The following is an 18796-nucleotide window of genomic DNA, read 5'->3' as shown; positions in this document are numbered from 1 at the left end:
TCCGATAATCGATAAGTTACTCCGCTTCCAAGCAATCGATAAAAATCGATATCGATATCCTGTTTTTTGGGCAATTTTGGTAAATAATAAGAGCTAGAGTCACCAAACTTGACATATAGCTTCTAAAATAGAATATATATATGATATAGGATTTTTCTTCATGGTTTTCCCTCTAGATTAATCTGGCATTCAAATCTGAACACCGATTATTTAGTCGAAATGCATGTCCAAATCTTACCCCAAGATTCGTATATAGACATGGGTCAAAAATTACCACCTCCATAAATCGGTCAAATTTCATCCGAATTTCACGAAGTTTGGCGTTTTCCTCATGGTTTTCCCTCTAGATTAATCTGGCATTCAAATCTGAACACCGATTTTTTAATCGAAATTCATGTCCAAATCTTACCCCAAGATTCGAATATAGACATGGGTCAAAATTTACCACCCCCATAACTCGGTCAAATCTCATCCGATTTTCACGAAGTTTGGCTTTTTCTTCATGGTTTTCCCTCTAGATTAATCTGGCATTCAAATCTGAACATAGATTTTTTAGTCGAAATTCATGTCCAAATTCGTATATAGACATGGGTCAAAATTACCACCCCCATAACTCGGTCAAATCTCATCCGATTTTCACGAAGTTTGGCTTTTTCTTCATGGTTTTCCCTCTAGATTAATCTGGCATTCAAATCTGAACATAGATTTTTTAGTCGAAATTCATGTCCAAATTCGTATATAGACATGGGTCAAAAATTACCACCCCCATAACTTGGTCAAATCTCATCCGATTTTCACGAAGTTTGGATTTTTCTTCATGGTTTTCCCCCTAGATTAATCTGGCATTCAAATCTGAGCACCGATTTTTTAGTCGAAATTCATGTCCAAATCTTACCCCAAGATTCGTATAAATCATCCGATTTCCACGAAGTTTGGATTTTTCTTCATGGTTTTCCCTCTAGATTAATCTGGCATTCAAATCTGAACACCGATTTTTTAGTCGAAATTCATGTCCAAATCTTACACCAAGATTCGTATATAGACATGGGTCAAAAATTACCACCCCCATAACTTGGTCAAATCTCATCCGATTTTCACGAAGTTTGGCTTTTTCTTCATGGTTTTCCCTCTAGATTAATCTGGCATTCAAATCTGAACACCGATTTTTTAGTCGAAATTCATGTCCAAATCTTACCCCAAGATTCGTATATAGACATGGGTCAAAAATTACCACCCCCATAATTTGGTCAAATCTCATCCGATTTCCACGAAGTTTGGCGTTTTCTTCATGGTTTTCCCTCTAGATTAATCTGGCATTCAAATCTCGACACCGATTTTTTAGTCGAAATTCATGTCCAAATCTTACCCCAAGATTCGTATATAGACATGGGTCAAAATTTACCACCCCCATAACTCGGTCAAATCGCATCCGATTTCCACGAAGTTTGGCTTTTTCTTCATGGTTTTCCCTCTAGATTAATCTGGCATTCAAATCTGAACACCGATTTTTTGGTCGAAATTCATGTCCAAATCTTACCCCAAGACTCGTATATAGACATGGGTCAAAAATTACCACTCCCATAACTTGGTCAAATCTCATCCGATTTTCACGAAGTTTGGATTTTTCTTCATGGTTTTCCCTCTAGATTAATCTGGCATTCAAATCTGAGCACCGATTTTTTAGTCGAAATTCATGTCCAAATCTTACCCCAAGATTCGTATAAATCATCCGATTTCCACGAAGTTTGGCTTTTTCTTCATGGTTTTCCCTCTAGAATAATCTGGCATTCAAATCTGAACACCGATTTTTTAGTCGAAATTCATGTCCAAATCTTACACCAAGATTCGTATATAGACATGGGTCAAAAATTACCACCCCCATAACTTGGTCAAATCTCATCCGATTTTCACGAAGTTTGGCTTTTTCTTCATGGTTTTCCCTCTAGATTAATCTGGCATTCAAATCTGAACACCGATTTTTTAGTCGAAATTCATGTCCAAATCTTACCCCAAGATTCGTATATAGACATGGGTCAAAAATTACCACCCCCATAATTTGGTCAAATCTCATCCGATTTCCACGAAGTTTGGCGTTTTCTTCATGGTTTTCCCTCTAGATTAATCTGGCATTCAAATCTCGACACCGATTTTTTAGTCGAAATTCATGTCCAAATCTTACCCCAAGATTCGTATATAGACATGGGTCAAAATTTACCACCCCCATAACTCGGTCAAATCGCATCCGATTTCCACGAAGTTTGGCTTTTTCTTCATGGTTTTCCCTCTAGATTAATCTGGCATTCAAATCTGAACACCGATTTTTTGGTCGAAATTCATGTCCAAATCTTACCCCAAGACTCGTATATAGACATGGGTCAAAAATTACCACTCCCATAACTCGGTCAAATCTCATCCGATATCGAAGTTTGGCGTTTTCTTCATGGTTTTCCCTCTAGATTAATCTGGCATTCAAATCTCGACACCGATTTTTAGTCGAAATTCATGTCCAAATCTTACCCCAAGATTCGTATATAGACATGGGTCAAAATTTACCACCCCCATAACTCGGTCAATTCTCATCCGATTTTCACGAAGTTTGGCTTTTTCTTCATAGTTTTCCCTCTAGATTAATCTGGCATTCAAATCTGAACACCGATTTTTTAGTCGAAATTCATGTCCAAATCTTACCCCAAGATTCGTATATAGATATGAGTCAAAATTTACCACTCCCATAACTCGGTCAAATCTCATCCGATTTTCACGAAGTTTGGATTTTTCTTCATGGGTTTCCCTCTAGATTAATCTGGCATTCAAATCTCGACACCGATTTTTTAGGCGAAATTCATGTCCAAATCTTACCCAAGATTTGTATATAGACATGGGTCAAAAATTACCACCCCCATAACTTGGTCAAATCTCATCCGATTTCCACGAAGTTTGGCTTTTTCTTCATGGTTTCCCTCTAGATTACTATGGCATTCAAATCTGAACACCGATTTTTTAGTCGAAATTCATGTCCAAATCTTACCCCAAGATTCGTATATAGACATGGGTCAAAAATTACCACCCCCATAACTCGGTCAAATCTCATCCGATTTTCACGAATTTTGGCTTTTTATACTCTGAACCCATTAAAATGGGTATGGGGGTATATTGTATTTGTGCGAAAGCCAAATATATGTAACAGGCAGAAGGAAGCAACTCCGACCCCATAAAGTATATATATTCTTGATCCGCATAAATAGCTGAGTCGATCTAGCCATGTCCGTCTGTCTGTCCGTCCGTCCGTCCGTATGTATGAACGCAAGGATCTCAGAATCCATAAGAGCTAGAGACTTGAAATTGTAGATGTAGATGCTCCTAGTTCCCGCGCAGATCGAGTTTGTTTCCGATAATCGATAACTTACTCAGTTTCCAAGTAATCGATAAAAATCGATATCGATATCCTGTTTTTTGGGCAATTTTGGTAAATAATAAGAGCTAGTCACCAAACTTGACATATAGCTTCTAAAATAGAATATATATATGCATTTGATGTTGGAAGAAGAGGGTTCAGGGTATCCCCTAGTCGGGAGCTCCCGACTAGAACCTCTTACTTGTTTTTTTTTTAAATATGTACGTAAATATTACTTACCCAAATATTTACATGCCCTCGAACTAATTTTGTTATTACCATATATGAGCAGGGGGAAACAGACTTTTATAAGATATATAAAACAAATCACCTGAAGAACGAAAAAGGAAGAAATCGGGTTAGAAAAAGATTAAGGACAAGCAAAATAAATAAAATGTTTAAGAGAGGAGATAAATTACTAGAGCGCAAATTAAAGTGGGCGTAAACTTAGCTAATAACCATAGCAAGAATGAATGTAAGACTATTTTGAATTCATGAGAATCGCATAGAGCGCCTCTTAATTGGTTATTTTAATTACAGTGGAAGAACTATTTATTTATAAGGTGGCGTTTGTTTAAAAAAAATTAATAGCTGGTATTTTGTCAATTTTCCATCAATATTCCACTTTAGCTGGTGGAATTATCATAAATCTTTATCTTTACGTGCACTTACCATAAAAAGTTCAGCTTCCTAGCTCGTACGGTTACGCACTATGAGTTGATCAGTCAGGACAAACAGTTAAATATATAGAAATGGATGGGTGTCAGTATTAAAATATTCTAACATATCAAAAACGGAGATACTTTAATAGCTATTTAAGATTTGCACATGAGACATATTGTATTTTCAGACTTTTCAGACATAATTGTAAGTATATAAACTTGTTAAATGCTATATATATAGTATGTGAGTAATTAAATGCTATTTGATTAAACTTCTACATGGATAAAATCGTCTTCTTGATGATGTCAATGCTCTCCAGCATTTGCGCCTCACTGATCACCAGAGGCGGGGCAAAGCGTATGATGTCGCCATGTGTGGGCTTGGCCAGCAAGCCGTTGTCCCTGAGCTTTAGGCAAACATCCCAGGCATCATATTCTTGGAAAGATTAAAGATCAAGGCGAAGCGGAAAGTTAGTTGGGGGAGTACGAAACTAAAGCCAGATATAACTTACTGGGATTAATCACAATGGCATTTAGCAGACCCTTGCCCCTGACTACCGTGACGACATCCTTGGGTAGCTTGGAGAGTTCGGTGCGCAGTAGTTGACCCATCTTGAAGGCATTTTCTGCCAGTTTCTCCTCCTGGAGCACCTCTAATGCTGCGATGGCCACACGGCAGCCCAGCGGGTTGCCACCATAAGTGGAGCCGTGCTCACCTGGCTTAATGCAGAGCATTACTTCATCATTGGCGAGCGCGGCCGAAACGGGATACACGCCGCCCGAGAGCGCTTTGCCCAAAATTAGTATATCGGGTCGCACTTCCTCGTAGTCTGCAGCCAGCATGCGTCCAGTGCGCGCCAGACCCGTCTGCACCTCGTCCCCTATCCAGAGCACATTGTGCTTGGTGCACAGCTCGCGCACCTTGCGCAGATAGCCCTCGTCTGGAACAACTACGCCCGCTTCTCCCTGAATGGGCTCCACCATAAAGGCGCACACAGTGGGATCCTGCAGAGCCTGCTCCAGAGCAGTCACATTATTGTAGTCGATTAGCTCAAATCCTGGCATATACGGTCCAAAGCCAGCATAGCTGCTCGGGTCATTCGAGGCGGAGATGGCGGCAAGCGTGCGGCCCCAGAAGTTGTTGCGTGCAAAGATGATCTTCGCCTTATTCTCGGGTATCTGCTTCTCCACGTATCCCCACTTGCGTGCCAACTTGCACGCCGTCTCACAGCCCTCCACGCCGGTATTCATGGGCAGTACTTTGTCATAGCCAAAGAATTTTGTAATAAATTCCTCGTATTCACCCAGGACGTCCGAGTAAAATGCGCTAAATGCGGCAAAGGGGATGCAGAGTATAAGATTAAATGAAAAATGGGCTGAGCTTAACCTGATTATGGACGACGAGTCCTTAATTTAGATACATTTATAGATACAGATACACTACAACTGTATCTGTATCTGTATCTGTATCTGTATCTGTATCTATATCTATATCTATATCTATATCTATATCTATATCTATATCTATATCTATATCTATATCTATATCTATATCTGTATCTGTATCTGTATCTGTATCTGTATCTGTATCTGTATCTGTATCTGTATCTGTATCTGTATCTGTATCTGTATCTGTATCTGTATCTGTATCTGTATCTGTATCTGTATTGATATCTGTATCTGTATCTGTATCTGTATCTGTATCTGTATCTGTATCTGTATCTGTATCTGTATCTGATCGTATCTGTATCTGTATCTGTATCTGTATCTACTGTATTGTATCTGTACTGTATCTGTATCTGTATCTGTATCTGTATCTGTATCTGTATCTGTATCTGTATCTGTATCTGTATCTGTATCTGTATCTGTATCTGTATCTGTATCTGTATCTGTATCTGTATCTGTATCGTATCTGTATCTGTATCTGTATCTGTATCTGTATCTGTATCTGTATCTGTATCTGTATCTGTATCTGTATCTGATCTGTATCTGTATCTGTATCTGTATCTGTATCTGTATCTTTATCTGTATCTGTATCTGTATCTGTATCTGTATCTGTATCTGTATCTGTATCTGTATCTGTATCTGTATCTGTATCTGTATCTGTATCTGTATCTGTATCTGTATCTGTATCTGTATCTGTATCTGTATCTGTATCTGTATCTGTATCTGTATCTGTATCTGTATCTGTATCTGTATCTGTATCTGTATCTGTATCTGTATCTGTATCTGTATCTGTATCTGTATCTGTATCTGTATCTGTATCTGTATCTGTATCTGTATCTGTATCTGTATCTGTATCTGTATCTGTATCTGTATCTGTATCTGTATCTGTATCTGTATCTGTATCTGTATCTGTATCTGTATCTGTATCTGTATCTGTATCTGTATCTGTATCTGTATCTGTATCTGTATCTGTATCTGTATCTGTATCTGTATCTGTATCTGTATCTGTATCTGTATCTGTATCTGTATCTGTATCTGTATCTGTATCTGTGTCTGTATCAGTATCAGTATCTGTACCTGTACCTGTTTTTGTATCTGTATCTAATCAGATATATAGATATTAATGAATTTATAAGCACTTGCATATTTTTAGAACGCTATTTTGAACACTTATAAGGAACATCTCTTAGATAAGAGACTACCACAAATGCATTATAATATTTTGCTATGTTGATAACCTCTTAAGATTTAGCCGCATTGACCTTCAATTAATTTTTCCCCACTACGATTGAGTTCTATAATAATCATGTTAAACATTATCAAAGTGCTTGCACTTCAATAAATTTATGGTGAGTGATTTGATATTTTTAGCCGGTTAGAATTGGTTTTCTTTGCTCGGGCTTGGTTGTCAGGCCTGCATGGTTCATAAAGTTAAGGCATTATTTAAGTCATAAAGAGCAATCAAATTATTAATCACTTGTTGTTCTTATGCTTTAAGTGTTTTTTTTGCACCTGTTCATAACAAGTGGTATAATATGTAAAGAAATTCGGATTTATTTGGCAGCTTACATTTTGCGATGTTTATAAAGACAATCACGGGATTAATGACATTATGTTGCTTATTTATTTTTATCTTAATCTACATCCGCATAAATGTATATATATGTATTTTTAAATGATAACAATAAGCTTAAATTTGATATGAGGGTGAACTTTTGATTGTTTATAGGGCATATCACAGAATAATTTCTTTTTTTATATGTTTTCTACTCCCGTGAATTAGGTTTTTCAATGAATATGTTTTTCTTTTCAGCATAGCTTATCAAAAGGTTTTTTATTTTTGCAAAAATTTCATCATCCAGTTCAATCAGGAAGCTTAAATCCATCTAAAAACTGTTTTTAGATTTGTTCTATTTAGTGATAACTTTTCTATATTTAGACTTCACTTCGAGACTCGTGATTAGCATGGATTACTTTATGTATGTCAAGTCATCATTTTGCATTTTTATAAAGCTTCATTAATCTTAATCTTAGACACATTGAACTTGCCTTGAAAATTTGTAGCTGTGCAATAAGTCTGATTATACTTGTACTTTTTCGATTCCATTAAGTCGTATAAATATGTTTAAAAAAGTATAATCCAGCATGTAAAAACAGGATGCAAGAGTATTAAATGTTCGGTAGACTAAAGTCAGCCATTTTTTTTTTGGTCAAATGACGCTTTAGAAAAATTGTGTAGCCACAAATGATATGCGTTAAGAATATAAATAAGTAAACAAGAAAATCAAATAAATAATATAAGAATATGTGAAACCGATATCAAGGTGGTATCCTATTCAAAATCTTCTAGATGCATATACTTCGATGATTGAATAAAAGTGAGTTAGCAACACAAATTTTCCATTATATGGCTTTTTTACTGAGTTGATAACAACTTAGCCGCTATCAATGATAACGGCACTTTTTGTCACTGATAATTAACGAAATCCACTTGAAACTGTTTACGGTCTGTACTATGGCCAATTTGCGCACAGCAACAATAAAAACAACAATGAAGACAAGTTCAATGAAATATTTAAAAATAAAGCTCATAAAGCTCCATTGAATTGTGCCAAATTGTTCAGATAAGCTTTAAAGAGGGCACGTCTGACAGAAAGAATTTTGGTTTCTGTGTTTTTCACTTACCGTGACGTCAGCGCTAGTTTCTGTGACTGCTCCGTCAGCGCCTTGATAATCTTGGGATGACAGTGGCCCTGATTGACCGCCGAATAGGCGCTGAGATAGTCAAAGTAGCGTTTGCCCTCCACGTCCCACACGTGCACGCCCTCGCCTCGGCTGAGCGCCACGGGCAGCGGATGATAGTTGTGTGCGCCGTATTTCTGCTCACGTGCAAACACCGCCTCCGAGCGGCTGTTCTCCGTGCCAACGGCGGCCGACTCTTTCGGCTGGGTTCTCTGCGCCACGCTAGCCAGGCGGCTGGCAATGCCGCGTGTGCTCAGTTTGGAAAACATAGTTGTATGGCAAAATAATATAAATCTAGCGGATCTGACACCTTCGCACTTGATCGCTGCCAGCGGCTTACTGAAAGTTCGCTCGCGGCGGCAACTTGCTTTTTATACCTTTTTCTCTTCTGGCAAGTCACGCGATTCTTGATAAGCTTTTAGTGTAGCCCCCCTGCGTAGATTTAGGGAGTGCACAAAAGAGAGAGAGAGTGAGAGGAAGGGAGGGGGAGGGGGGGGGAGAGCAAAAGATAGCGTGGCTTGTCTTGACTTGCAGCTTAACCGAATTACCGTGTACTTGTCTTATCTGCTTAGCTTTCCGGCCGCACAACATATTACAATATATACACATATAGTATGTATGTATGTATATGTGCATATGTATGTACATATATTTAAGTACGTGTATAAATAGCTCAATGGATGCTTTGGTGCTCTTGTTGTTGTTGTTGCTGCTGCTGCTGCTTGTGCTGTTATTGTTATTGTGTTTTTTGTTCTACAGCAATCAGCAGAAATTTTCCATTGCTCAATTAAGCTGGAAGCTTGTGCCAAAAGCTTTTTGTTTTTATTTTAGTACCCTATAACCATCAAACGGTTAAGAAGGGCATAATGCATGTATGTAACAGGGCAGGAGCCAAATGCGCCTGTCTGTTCGTCTTAACAAACGTGTCCATTGACTGATCTAGTCTCCAAAATTTGAAAATTATGCTCTTAGGCGCTTTTTTTTTAATCAATATTTAAGTCAATTTCTTCTTATATGTTACAGCAATGCGGCGCTGGAAACAGGGTATCTTTTAGTCGGGCTCACTCGACTAGAGCAATCTTGATATTGGTTTCTCTGTTTTTGTTTCAATTGAAATCTGCAGATGTGTGGGCGTGGTGCTGTCATGGAAATTGTTAGAGCTTTAAATCGCAATTCGAGGCGCTGTTCAAAGTTCAGGGTTAGGAATATTGTTCTAGGAAAGCTTTGGCCAGCAGAGTGCATTTGGATCCCAAACTTATGTGTTTATATGGCATGTATTCAATTATATGGCATATATTCAGTTAAATCAATTAACCATAACAATAAATAATACACAAAACTGTGTAGTATTTTTGTTAAGACAAGCATATACATACATATATTTTCAGAAACATTAAGGCACGTTTCTAGCTGATAATAATTTTAAAATGGGTGCTAAATTTCTGGTAAACAAAAATATGTTTTTAGATTAAACCTTTCGTGACAAATAATTGAAAGGGCAACTTAAAAAATGGTCATATTAGATTTCTAGATGGGATTTATCAACAAGTGTTATCCATATTTTTACAAATTTTTAGATATCATTTATGATGAAAAAATGAATTTAATTTGTTAGTATTTAATATATTTATTTGATTTTTCATAAATATTTTACGCTTAAAATGTACAACTAATTGGCTTAGTTTTGATAACTAATTTCATTTTTATTTAACAATTATAGCACATTCAAGAATTTTGAATATTTAAAACAAAGAAAATAATAATTATGCTGCTCACAAAACAGCTAAAAGGCAACGCAAAAATTGCACTAAACTTCGATAGATGGAAATTAATTTGTTAATTTCGATTATGAAAACAATTGAGATACGCAAATTTACACAGCGAAAACATAAATAAATACTATTCAAAAAAATGTTGCTCGCTTTCAGGCGACGCCGCAGAAGGGAAGAGAAAAACTGTAGCCCGCTTTTGGGCGATCGCTTGTCATGCTCAATTTAACATGACGTTTTGCTTAACTTGTTTCATTAGCTACCACAATATTTTGAATTAATTAACTGTAATAAATTCACGCTTTGATTGCTCGTTTCGCCGTCTACTCCATGGCCGGGGTGGCAGCGCTCTGCTGCGGCGACTGAGCGGGCGATGGCGAGAGGCTGCGCGGCGTTGCCGTATTCGCGTTCGCCTCCCGCTGAGCCTGCGCCTGGCTGAGCAGCTCCTTGTTGAGCCTGTAGCTGCTCATGACATTGGCGCAGCTTTGATGGAAATAGAAATTGCGACCGCGCAGAAACGCATCCGTGTTGAGATCCTTTATGCCTGTCTTGAGAGAGTAGATACACAAAGGAGAGCATAGCTTAGAGCGTTGATTAGGCTGGTAGAGTGCGTGTGTGTGTGTGTGTGTGTGTGTGTGTGTGTGAGAGAGTGGGCATGCAAAATGGTGCAAAGAAGAAGACACAGAGAGACAGAGGGCAACAGAGAGTGGGAGAGAGACGGAAAGAGTCGGAGCGAGAGCGAGACAGAGCATAAGCACGAAAGAAAACTGAAGCAAACTGAGAAATTACCTTACAAATGAAACATTTGTTTTCATCGTCCGGTTTTAAATCCGAACTAATTCCCACCTTTGTGTCCAATTGCGTTAATCCCGGCACGCCCATAGACGATAGCTGCGACAGGCTGCTCTCCATGGGCTCGCCATATTTGGTTGCAGTTGTCGCATTGTTGTTGTTGTTGTTGTTGTTGTGCGAGATATCCATGGGTCCAGGTTCGGTGCTGCTGACCTGTGGCTCGGAACGCGGACGCTCCTCATTGGGTGAGATATTCTCCAGGCTTCTGTAAAGCGCAAGTTGCATGTTGTTTCCTGATTGGAATCTAATTAGCTGTTTTGCCTACCTGCTGCTGCCCACATTCTCCTCCAGCCGTCGCTTAAAGCTGTGCGACTTGGTCGTCATTTTCACTGTTTCATCGTCATCCACAATGACATCCTCGTCGCTATCGTTTTGACACGTTGCCGTGTCCATCATTAGCTCCTTGCTGCTGCTGCTGTTGTTGTTGTTGTTGTTGTTGCCATGCTCGGCCACGCCCACGCCGCAGGAGTCCGCGTTGTAGTAGTGATGCGTGGTAGATGACAGCTCGCTGACGTTTTTCACTGTACGGCAGGGATTCAAATCGAATTAGCCCCGGGCAGCTCGGCACGCTGATTGGCTTCAAACTCACCGCTGATGTGCGCCTGGGTGCTGGGCGTTGTTGTTTCGCCCGACCAGCTGACGCTGCTGCTGCTCGCCGCCGACACATTGGTGCTCACGTCCTGCTCATCTGCATGTGCATCCTTCTGGTTAATCACACAGGCCGTGCGATACAGTATGCCATCCAATTTGCCCGGCTGTGCGTTCGTGTTGTGCATGCTGGAGGGCGGCATATTGGGTGGGACTGCACCCGATCCGCCCGTTGCGGTGTTCAGCTCCGAGCCAGAGTCCGGCACATCATCGTTGCAGCTTTCCACATCGACCGTTTCGATTTCATCCTGCATCTTGGGGTCCTCCTGCATGGAGATGGCAGTTGGGGTTAGCTGAAGACACTTCAAAGCGAATTGACCCACCTCTGGCGGCAATTTTCCCGTTTCCAGCGCATATTTGCGCTTACATATGGGACAGCTGCTACAGTAGAGACTCTCCATCATATACATTTCGCCATATTTGCGTTTGCGAACCTTCAGCCTGAGCCGGTTCTGGCGATTGTTGCGAATGCGCTGAAAGGTCTGAGAGGAAGTTTCCTCAGTCAAAGCCGGAAAGGGAAACATTCGCATTCAGTCAACTCACCTCCCAACGATTGTGGCTGGTGCGAATGGCGTTCTCCTGGGCTGGACATGGCGGTGCAAACATGTAGGTTGCCTGCAGATTGGCACGCTCGAATCCGGCGCTCAGCTTGTACAGACGATCCAGCTCGGTGAGGAAATGCGTGTGCCACTCCTCGGGACTCAGCTTAAGTCCACAGACGGGACAGAGATCGGGTATGGCGCCACCAGCCGCCGCTGCCTGCAAGCCGCTGACGAGGCTCAGACCACCCGGCACCGCACGCAGTCCGGCCAGACTGGCCAGCGCCGCATGATGGGCCGCATGATGGGACAGCGGATGCGGGTGTGCATGCGCCATATGGTGATGCGTGGGCGGCGGCCCACCACCCACATGATGGCCATGGTGATGCGAATGATGGTGGCCCGGCGACGACTGATGCGCCGCCAGATGGTTGGCCATGGAGACGACAGCGCTGCTGGTCGCTGCGGCGACTGCCGCCGAGCTAATGGCCGCTGCAGCGGCCGAGCTGGTCGAGCAGGAGGACGAGGAGCTGCTGGATGCTGTCGAGGATGAGGCCACCGTATGCGCTTTGCTCACATTGTGCAGATCTGAAATTAGGCATGCCGCATTCATCAATCAAAGCGCCGCAATGCCGGGCAATAAAAATTCAAATTCCACCAGGCCCCGCGCATTGATTTCAATTTCGGGATTCCACGCAGGCAGCACGCCCCCAATCCGCCCGCAGCCCTGAATTTGGGTTGGCCCATAAATTTTCCCTCGATTTTCTAATTGCATGCTACACATTTTTAACACGTACTTAGCCCAAATTAATTGGCGCTCGTTATTTTTTTCTGTTATGGGTGCCGGGTGCAGGGAAGGGGGCATGTCCTTTATGTCCTTCTGAGCTGTGGAACTGTTGAGCTGCTCAGCTGTCAGATGCACGTACACGGGAAAAAAATGTGCACAACAAACCACAATAAATACAAACTGTTTGTCGGAACCGGACCCAGTCGAAAGTTCTGCACGTGACTGTGGCAGCAATTAAAATATTATTACAACAAATACGAGCAAACATTCAATATTGTTGTTGCTGCTGCTGCCTGGTAAATGTTTTGGTCTAAAATACTCGCATGTGCATGGCAACATAATATGCTGAATGCCGAATGGTTAACCGCGGATAACAGTAACAAAAACAGTCAACATACGGGCCCACAAATTGGTCAAAGGATGAGCCTGGCTATTTGAGGTTGTCTACGCGCGTCGCACATAAATTAAAATGTTATTTAAATATCATATTTGTTAAAATTATGCAAAGAGAAAATAACAAGCAGAAATTAAAAAGCTAAACACTGGTTTATGGAGTCCTGTTTAGTCAAAAATTACAATTTGGTCAGTTGTCACCCATTTTCCACACATGGTGGTGGATTTTTCGTATCAGTTTGAATTGAATCAAATGAAGTATAAAAAGTTTCATTCAAAATATGTACACGACTTTTTAAATCCAGCAGGTAGATTATCCAAACTCAATATTTGCTCTTGTAAAGCTTTGAACATATCTCAAAATAAGATCCTAAATATCGCTTTTCTACGTGATTTTCACAAATTCAGCTAACTATTAAGCCTTTTTATGTTAAGCATAGTAAGAGAATGAGTATATGATAAGCGAACAGTTAAAAAATCATATTAATGTCTAACATTTTTAAATAAATAATCAGAATTCCTAAGAGTCACGTGCCAATAGCTGGTTGCCTTTATTCGGCCAAAGGGGAGGCATTCCAAATATCGTATATAGCATGAAATATGACTTTTATGGTTTGTGTGTGTGTGTGTGTGTGTGCTATTTGTGTGAGTGCCATTAATATTACAGAAATTAATATGAAAATTCCAAGTGTGCAATGGATATAATACATCATCTGAACAATAATAATAAGTAATGCTCACAATAACAATACCAAACAATGCAATCAAAGCGATTCGCAACACTTGCGCATCCTTTGAAGGAAGCCAACGCAAAAAAAAAAACAACCAAAGATGAACAATAAATGAGCAAGCATAAGCGAGTTTTTGTCCTCGTACAAGGGTAGTTAGGGGTAGCTTTAGATGCCTTATAATTGGCTCAAGTGCCACGCAGCTGTAGCAGAAGAGTTGCAACAAAGTCGCAGCCCGAGTAATTAGCCGCCTCATGCCGCAAAGGATGCGTCCTGGCTGCGGTTTGACTTTGTAGTCAAGTGGCAGGCACAAAAAGTGGGTCCTGGCGCTGGGGAAGGTGGGAAGTTGGGAAACGGGGTAACGGCTTCAATAAGCCATTGCGACATTTAAAACACTTAATGCTCACCCTTGTAACCCTTCTATATAAATACTCAAGCCGAGTGCATCCTCGACTTTTGGCGCTCAATGGCAGCCGGCGCGTGTTTGGACAGGATAACTCGTGTATTTATCTATAGTTCGCTTTGGATTATCGATGGAGGCAGCTAATTAAAAGTGTATTATTTATTTAAATTAATTTATGGGCTCAGTTTAGTCAGTTTCCGCTATAAGCCAAAAGTTAAACACACAATTATGAGCGGGGGCATGGGAAGGGTAGTGTGTGCAGACAACTGGTTTGCCAGCTTAAGTAGATATGTAAATATGAAAATCAAACAGAAGAGTTGATGCGTCAGGGGCGTTGTTTAAAGGGGATTTCGTTAGAGTATAATTGGAGTATTTTTCATGGATAAAACAGTGGAAAAAACCTTCTCAAGATATTTCTAAACTTTTAATAATTTTAATTCATTCATGACCAGTTCTTTTGAATTATTTTATGTTCCTTTTTATAATTTAAAAATATAAGTAATAAGCCATGAAATAGGCGACCTATATATAAATGTTGGAAATTCTATATATTCTATATATATAAAATAAGCTCTTTCCTAAGTTTTGTTTAAAACTTCAGTTGAATACCAATTTTTTGATAAAGCAAAACTTTTGCAAGCTAGTTTTACTAGTTTTTAAGTTTTCTAAAATTCAAAAGTTTTTATTCGTAGTAAGTTGTTATGATAGAAAGAAGTGTATGTATGAGAGGATTTCATTTATATTTTCTCAAAAGGAACGAAAAACAGAAAAGATTTTGTAAAAGCTTGGATATTTGATTAAAAATCTAGATAAGGCTATGAAAAGCTGTTGAGCGTAATTAAGGCAAGGCGAAAGAAAAACCATATGCAAATATTTTTGTAGATAAGATCAGAGATTATTTATAGAAATATAATAATTCATGAAATTATTGTTTTGTTCTTTTTATTATATACGATATTTTCAATATCCTTAAAGTTCTTCTTTGAATCTTTATTTTTTTAATTATGTGAAAAACGAATTTGGCGATCATTTTAAATATTTGTTTACTTTCAAAAACTCTTTTATTAGCTTTTTTAACTTGCAAAAACTTGTTCAAGTTAGTTTTTCGCCTTTTAATCAAAGTTGTAAAGTTGTAAAACGCTGAAAAGTTTTTTACTCGTACTTTAACTGAGCATCAATCAAATAGAAGTATCTGCAATGCATATGGATATATCTGATTAGCGCACCCCGCCAGCAGCTGCGCCCCTGCTTCGATAAAGCATTTGTTGACACAACCCCCTGCTCCTGCCCCTGAACCCACTGCGATTCCGGCGATTTGCATTCATATTTATCATGTTCATATGCTGCCGGGTTTTTGGGTGTAAGGCGCTTAAGGCGAGCGGCTCCGGCGACACCAATTAGCAACGCATTTGTAGGCAATTTGTTTGGCCCAGTTTTGGGCAAATGGCGAGCAGCTTTAAAGGGCAGCAACCCTCAGGTAAGCGTTAGCCAAAAATTGATTTAAATGTCTGTGCCCGAAATCGGGGAAAAACTAATAAAATAAAAAGTAAAAAGTAAAATAGCTGGAGTGCGGCCTGTCTGTCGCTTGTCTGTCCGTCTCATCTGCTCTGCACGTCAAAGTTAACCCAGTGAAGCGTTAAAATTGCTCAGAGAAGTAAAATTGAAACAAATATGGCTAGATTTTGATCAAAAAAAGGCAAAACGTGGCCCGCCCCACTTTTGTGTTATCTCCAAACATTTTGGCAACATGCAAATTGGCAAAAATCAACAGCAGCAGTAGAAGGAGGAGGAGGTAACCCAACTTACGTCTTAAATCCCTGGGATCCTGAGAATTATTGCTGCGCGGACTTTCACCCTTTTCAACGGCATCGTAATCCTGTGATCCCTCCATGGATTCGTGTGATGTGCACGTGGGACTGGCCGAATCCGTGCGAAATGATTCGCTGCCATTGAATAGATTCTGCAAAAATTCAATTCCACTTATGACAACTGCCAATCTACACACGATTAGCGACGCCGCCCCCAGCCCATGTCAAAGGAGCTGAAGGAGTCCTTCGCTCGTTTACCCACCTGATCCAGGGATATGCCAATATATTTGGGTGGCGAGAAGGCCGACGGCAGCGAGAAGTTCGACAGCACCGACGGCTTCCCCAGCGGCGAGCGGTCGCTCGCAAAATAGCTGCCAGGAGCTCCGGCTGCGGCGGCAGCGGCAGCTGCTCCATTCGCCGCCAGCATTCCATGGTTGAGCGTCTGCAGCAGATGCGGATGAAAGTTGTGCAGGAATTGGGTGCTATAGTTGCCGACTAGTGACATGTTGTGTAGATCTTTGGCGTCAGGTAACTGGAAGAGGCAAACCAAATATGCTGAGCAACTTCAGGTAAATCTTGGGTCTTCACAATTGTAGAAGGTATTACAAAATGGCAGAAATCTTCTTTATTTTAGAAAATCTTTATAAATTTATGAATATATTTAGCCTCAATCGCATATTTAACTGACAATGGTATTGCAAATTACTTTGTGATCCGAATTCATTGGGGGTTGGACTTTTTTTTCAGTGGGTCTATTCCAATAATAATTAATATTATTACCTATCATATTAGGAGGCAACAATCTGTAGGTAAAAGAGAGTTAGGTTCTTAACTAGCTGTTGTTTCATGGATTCTCTTGTAATGGACTTTAAAGATCATAAAGATGCTAGTCATAGTTATACATACATCTCGAATATTCCAATTTCTCATTTAGAAGTGTTTCAAAAATGCGTTATATGAGCCTGTGTATTAAATTTGTTGTCTCTTATGGAATATCCGTTGTTGATTATGAATTCGAACTAAAAAATACATTCAAAGGACATTCTCTCTAGACCTAAGTACCCAGCTCATAAGGACCTTGCTCGAGGCGATCTGATCCACTACAATATAAACTTAGATCTCTTCTTTAAAATGCACAACAATAATAGCCCGTTCTTAGTATTTTTTTGATGGGTATCAAGTATAACTAATCCGCCTTTAGAAAAGTTGATTGTACAGTTTTATTATAAACAACAGTTTTGCAATATAATATAAGATATTTTTTGCAGGGTTTAGTTATGCACTGACTTTTGGTGTTCCCCGCCTCCCAAGGTCTTCGCAGCGACTTAAAATAACACTCAATTTCCCACACTTTTCCAAACGCAACTTTCCGGCGCATTGCAGACAAATTTGTATGTAAATTCATTTTTGGCAACATTTTGATGTGGGTGGGTTTGGGTACTTGTCACACATGTCCTCGCTTATGTTGCTGTCGAGTTGGTTACATAATAAGCGTGTGTGTGTGCGTATGTGTGTGTGTGTCCCAGACGCTTAGCACTCATCAGGCTCAATTTGTTATAAACGGTTTCTCTGTTTATCCTTTGCTGTTTTTATCATCAGTGAACCCACCCTCAAGCCCGGAGGGTAACCCATATCAGTTGCAAAGTCTTTTGTGTGTGCGTGTGTTGGTAAATTTTCGCTCGTTATTTTACACCCCATTGGTGGCTAACACACCCCCACTCCCCGCTTCTCCCACACTTGCCCCGCACACACATGACACAGTTTATGTGCGACAATATCGTAACTCTAAAATCTCTCAATTTTGAGCCGTTTAACATTTATTTGTCGTAAATTAAACATTTTGGCGCATATTTAAAGGCGGCTTAGTTATCGATGTGCTTCTCTTATAAGCAACATCGTCTACAGCTGCTCGCTGCATTTATTTTGAAGATATTTTAGAACTCTTGATAGCTTGCCTTAAATTTAGATTTATTTATCAATCCTGCGGCTCGCCATATGCTGCCCTGTTGCCAAAGTCTTCATTACTTCCACCTACCATAATTGGCCAATTTTTGTGCCAAGTCATGTAGCCAGCATTAAGATTCACCTCCTCTTCAGTCAGCTACAACAAAAAATGCGCATTTTTATGCTCATATTTTACGCTCACTTAGCTTTCTCAAAACTCACGCAAAGTTATTAGAGAAATTGAGCTTGAGAGTGGCAGCTTGATGCGCCAATTTGTAGGTGTGAAAGGCAATGTAAGCAATACCAAGGAAGAATTAAAAAAAATAAAACTAATTAAAGTAAATGAAGCCATTTTAATTGCATTTTTGATTAAGCAGGCCTTATTATGCATTTATGAAATGCTTGAATTGGTTAAATACATCTAGCTCATCTTTGAGAGCTTTCAAAGAATATCTAATCAAAATAAAGGCTTTTATTAATTTAGTATTTTTAAAGCGGGGACTTTTTTGTCATTAGTTGATAGTTTTGCAAGTGCTTCTTATGGGGTGACTTTAAAGAAGGTGTCTAATATTTTGATGGTTTCCATTCTTTGGGACTTTAAAGTCCCATATATCTTTTAACCTTATGATGTTGTACTTGTTTCTATATAGAAAGTTGTTTGTCCGGACTGATTGATGATCT

At 39.8% G+C, this 18796-nt stretch overlaps 2 protein-coding genes across 6 annotated transcripts in view; both read right to left on the bottom strand.

The window, feature by feature from the left end:
• Positions 1–4208: 4208 nt before the first annotated feature.
• On the bottom strand, positions 4209–8579 carry LOC115771549 (ornithine aminotransferase, mitochondrial). The gene is made up of 3 exons (XM_030717292.1): positions 8188–8579; positions 4569–5383; positions 4209–4492 (listed from the first exon to the last, which is right to left on the bottom strand). The coding sequence occupies exons 1-3, from the start codon at positions 8511–8513 to the stop codon at positions 4332–4334; spliced, it is 1302 nt and encodes a 433-aa protein (XP_030573152.1). The 5' UTR covers positions 8514–8579; the 3' UTR covers positions 4209–4331.
• Positions 8580–9983: 1404 nt separating this feature from the next.
• The window catches only part of LOC115771440 (protein Teyrha-meyrha), a 79584-nt gene continuing 70771 nt past the window's right edge, over positions 9984–18796 (bottom strand). The window contains exons 2-9 of one of the 5 annotated variants that reach the window (XM_030717149.1): positions 16434–16703; positions 16170–16323; positions 12057–12640; positions 11837–11995; positions 11455–11779; positions 11131–11386; positions 10860–11070; positions 9984–10561 (exon numbers count right to left, since the gene is read on the bottom strand). In XM_030717149.1, the coding sequence (XP_030573009.1) occupies positions 10337–10561; positions 10860–11070; positions 11131–11386; positions 11455–11779; positions 11837–11995; positions 12057–12640; positions 16170–16323; positions 16434–16676 (2157 nt within the window). In that variant the 5' untranslated portion in view covers positions 16677–16703 and the 3' untranslated portion in view covers positions 9984–10336. Of the gene's footprint in view, positions 10562–10802; positions 11071–11130; positions 11387–11454; positions 11780–11836; positions 11996–12056; positions 12641–16169; positions 16324–16433; positions 16704–18796 lie in introns of all 5 variants that reach the window. The other 4 variants (XM_030717145.1, XM_030717146.1, XM_030717148.1 and 1 more) reach the window with 4 other exon arrangements.

Source organism: Drosophila novamexicana, unplaced genomic scaffold (assembly GCF_003285875.2).
Source record: "Drosophila novamexicana strain 15010-1031.04,08,12 unplaced genomic scaffold, DnovRS2.1 tig00000072-arrow-arrow-pilon, whole genome shotgun sequence".
Classification (NCBI taxonomy): Eukaryota; Metazoa; Arthropoda; class Insecta; order Diptera; family Drosophilidae; genus Drosophila; species Drosophila novamexicana.
This window is presented reverse-complemented; position numbering and strand designations above follow the sequence as displayed.

Bases quoted from the DNA above. Each gene is read 5' to 3' on its own strand.
- LOC115771549 (XM_030717292.1), bottom strand. From the start codon at position 8,513: ATGTTTTCCAAACTGAGCACACGCGGCATTGCCAGCCGCCTGGCTAGC. The intron at 5,384-8,187 runs GTAAGTGAAAAA...TGCCGCATTTAG, and splicing joins AAACTAGCGCTGACGTCACG to CGCATTTTACTCGGACGTCC. The intron at 4,493-4,568 runs GTAAGTTATATC...AATCTTTCCAAG, and splicing joins TGCCATTGTGATTAATCCCA to AATATGATGCCTGGGATGTT.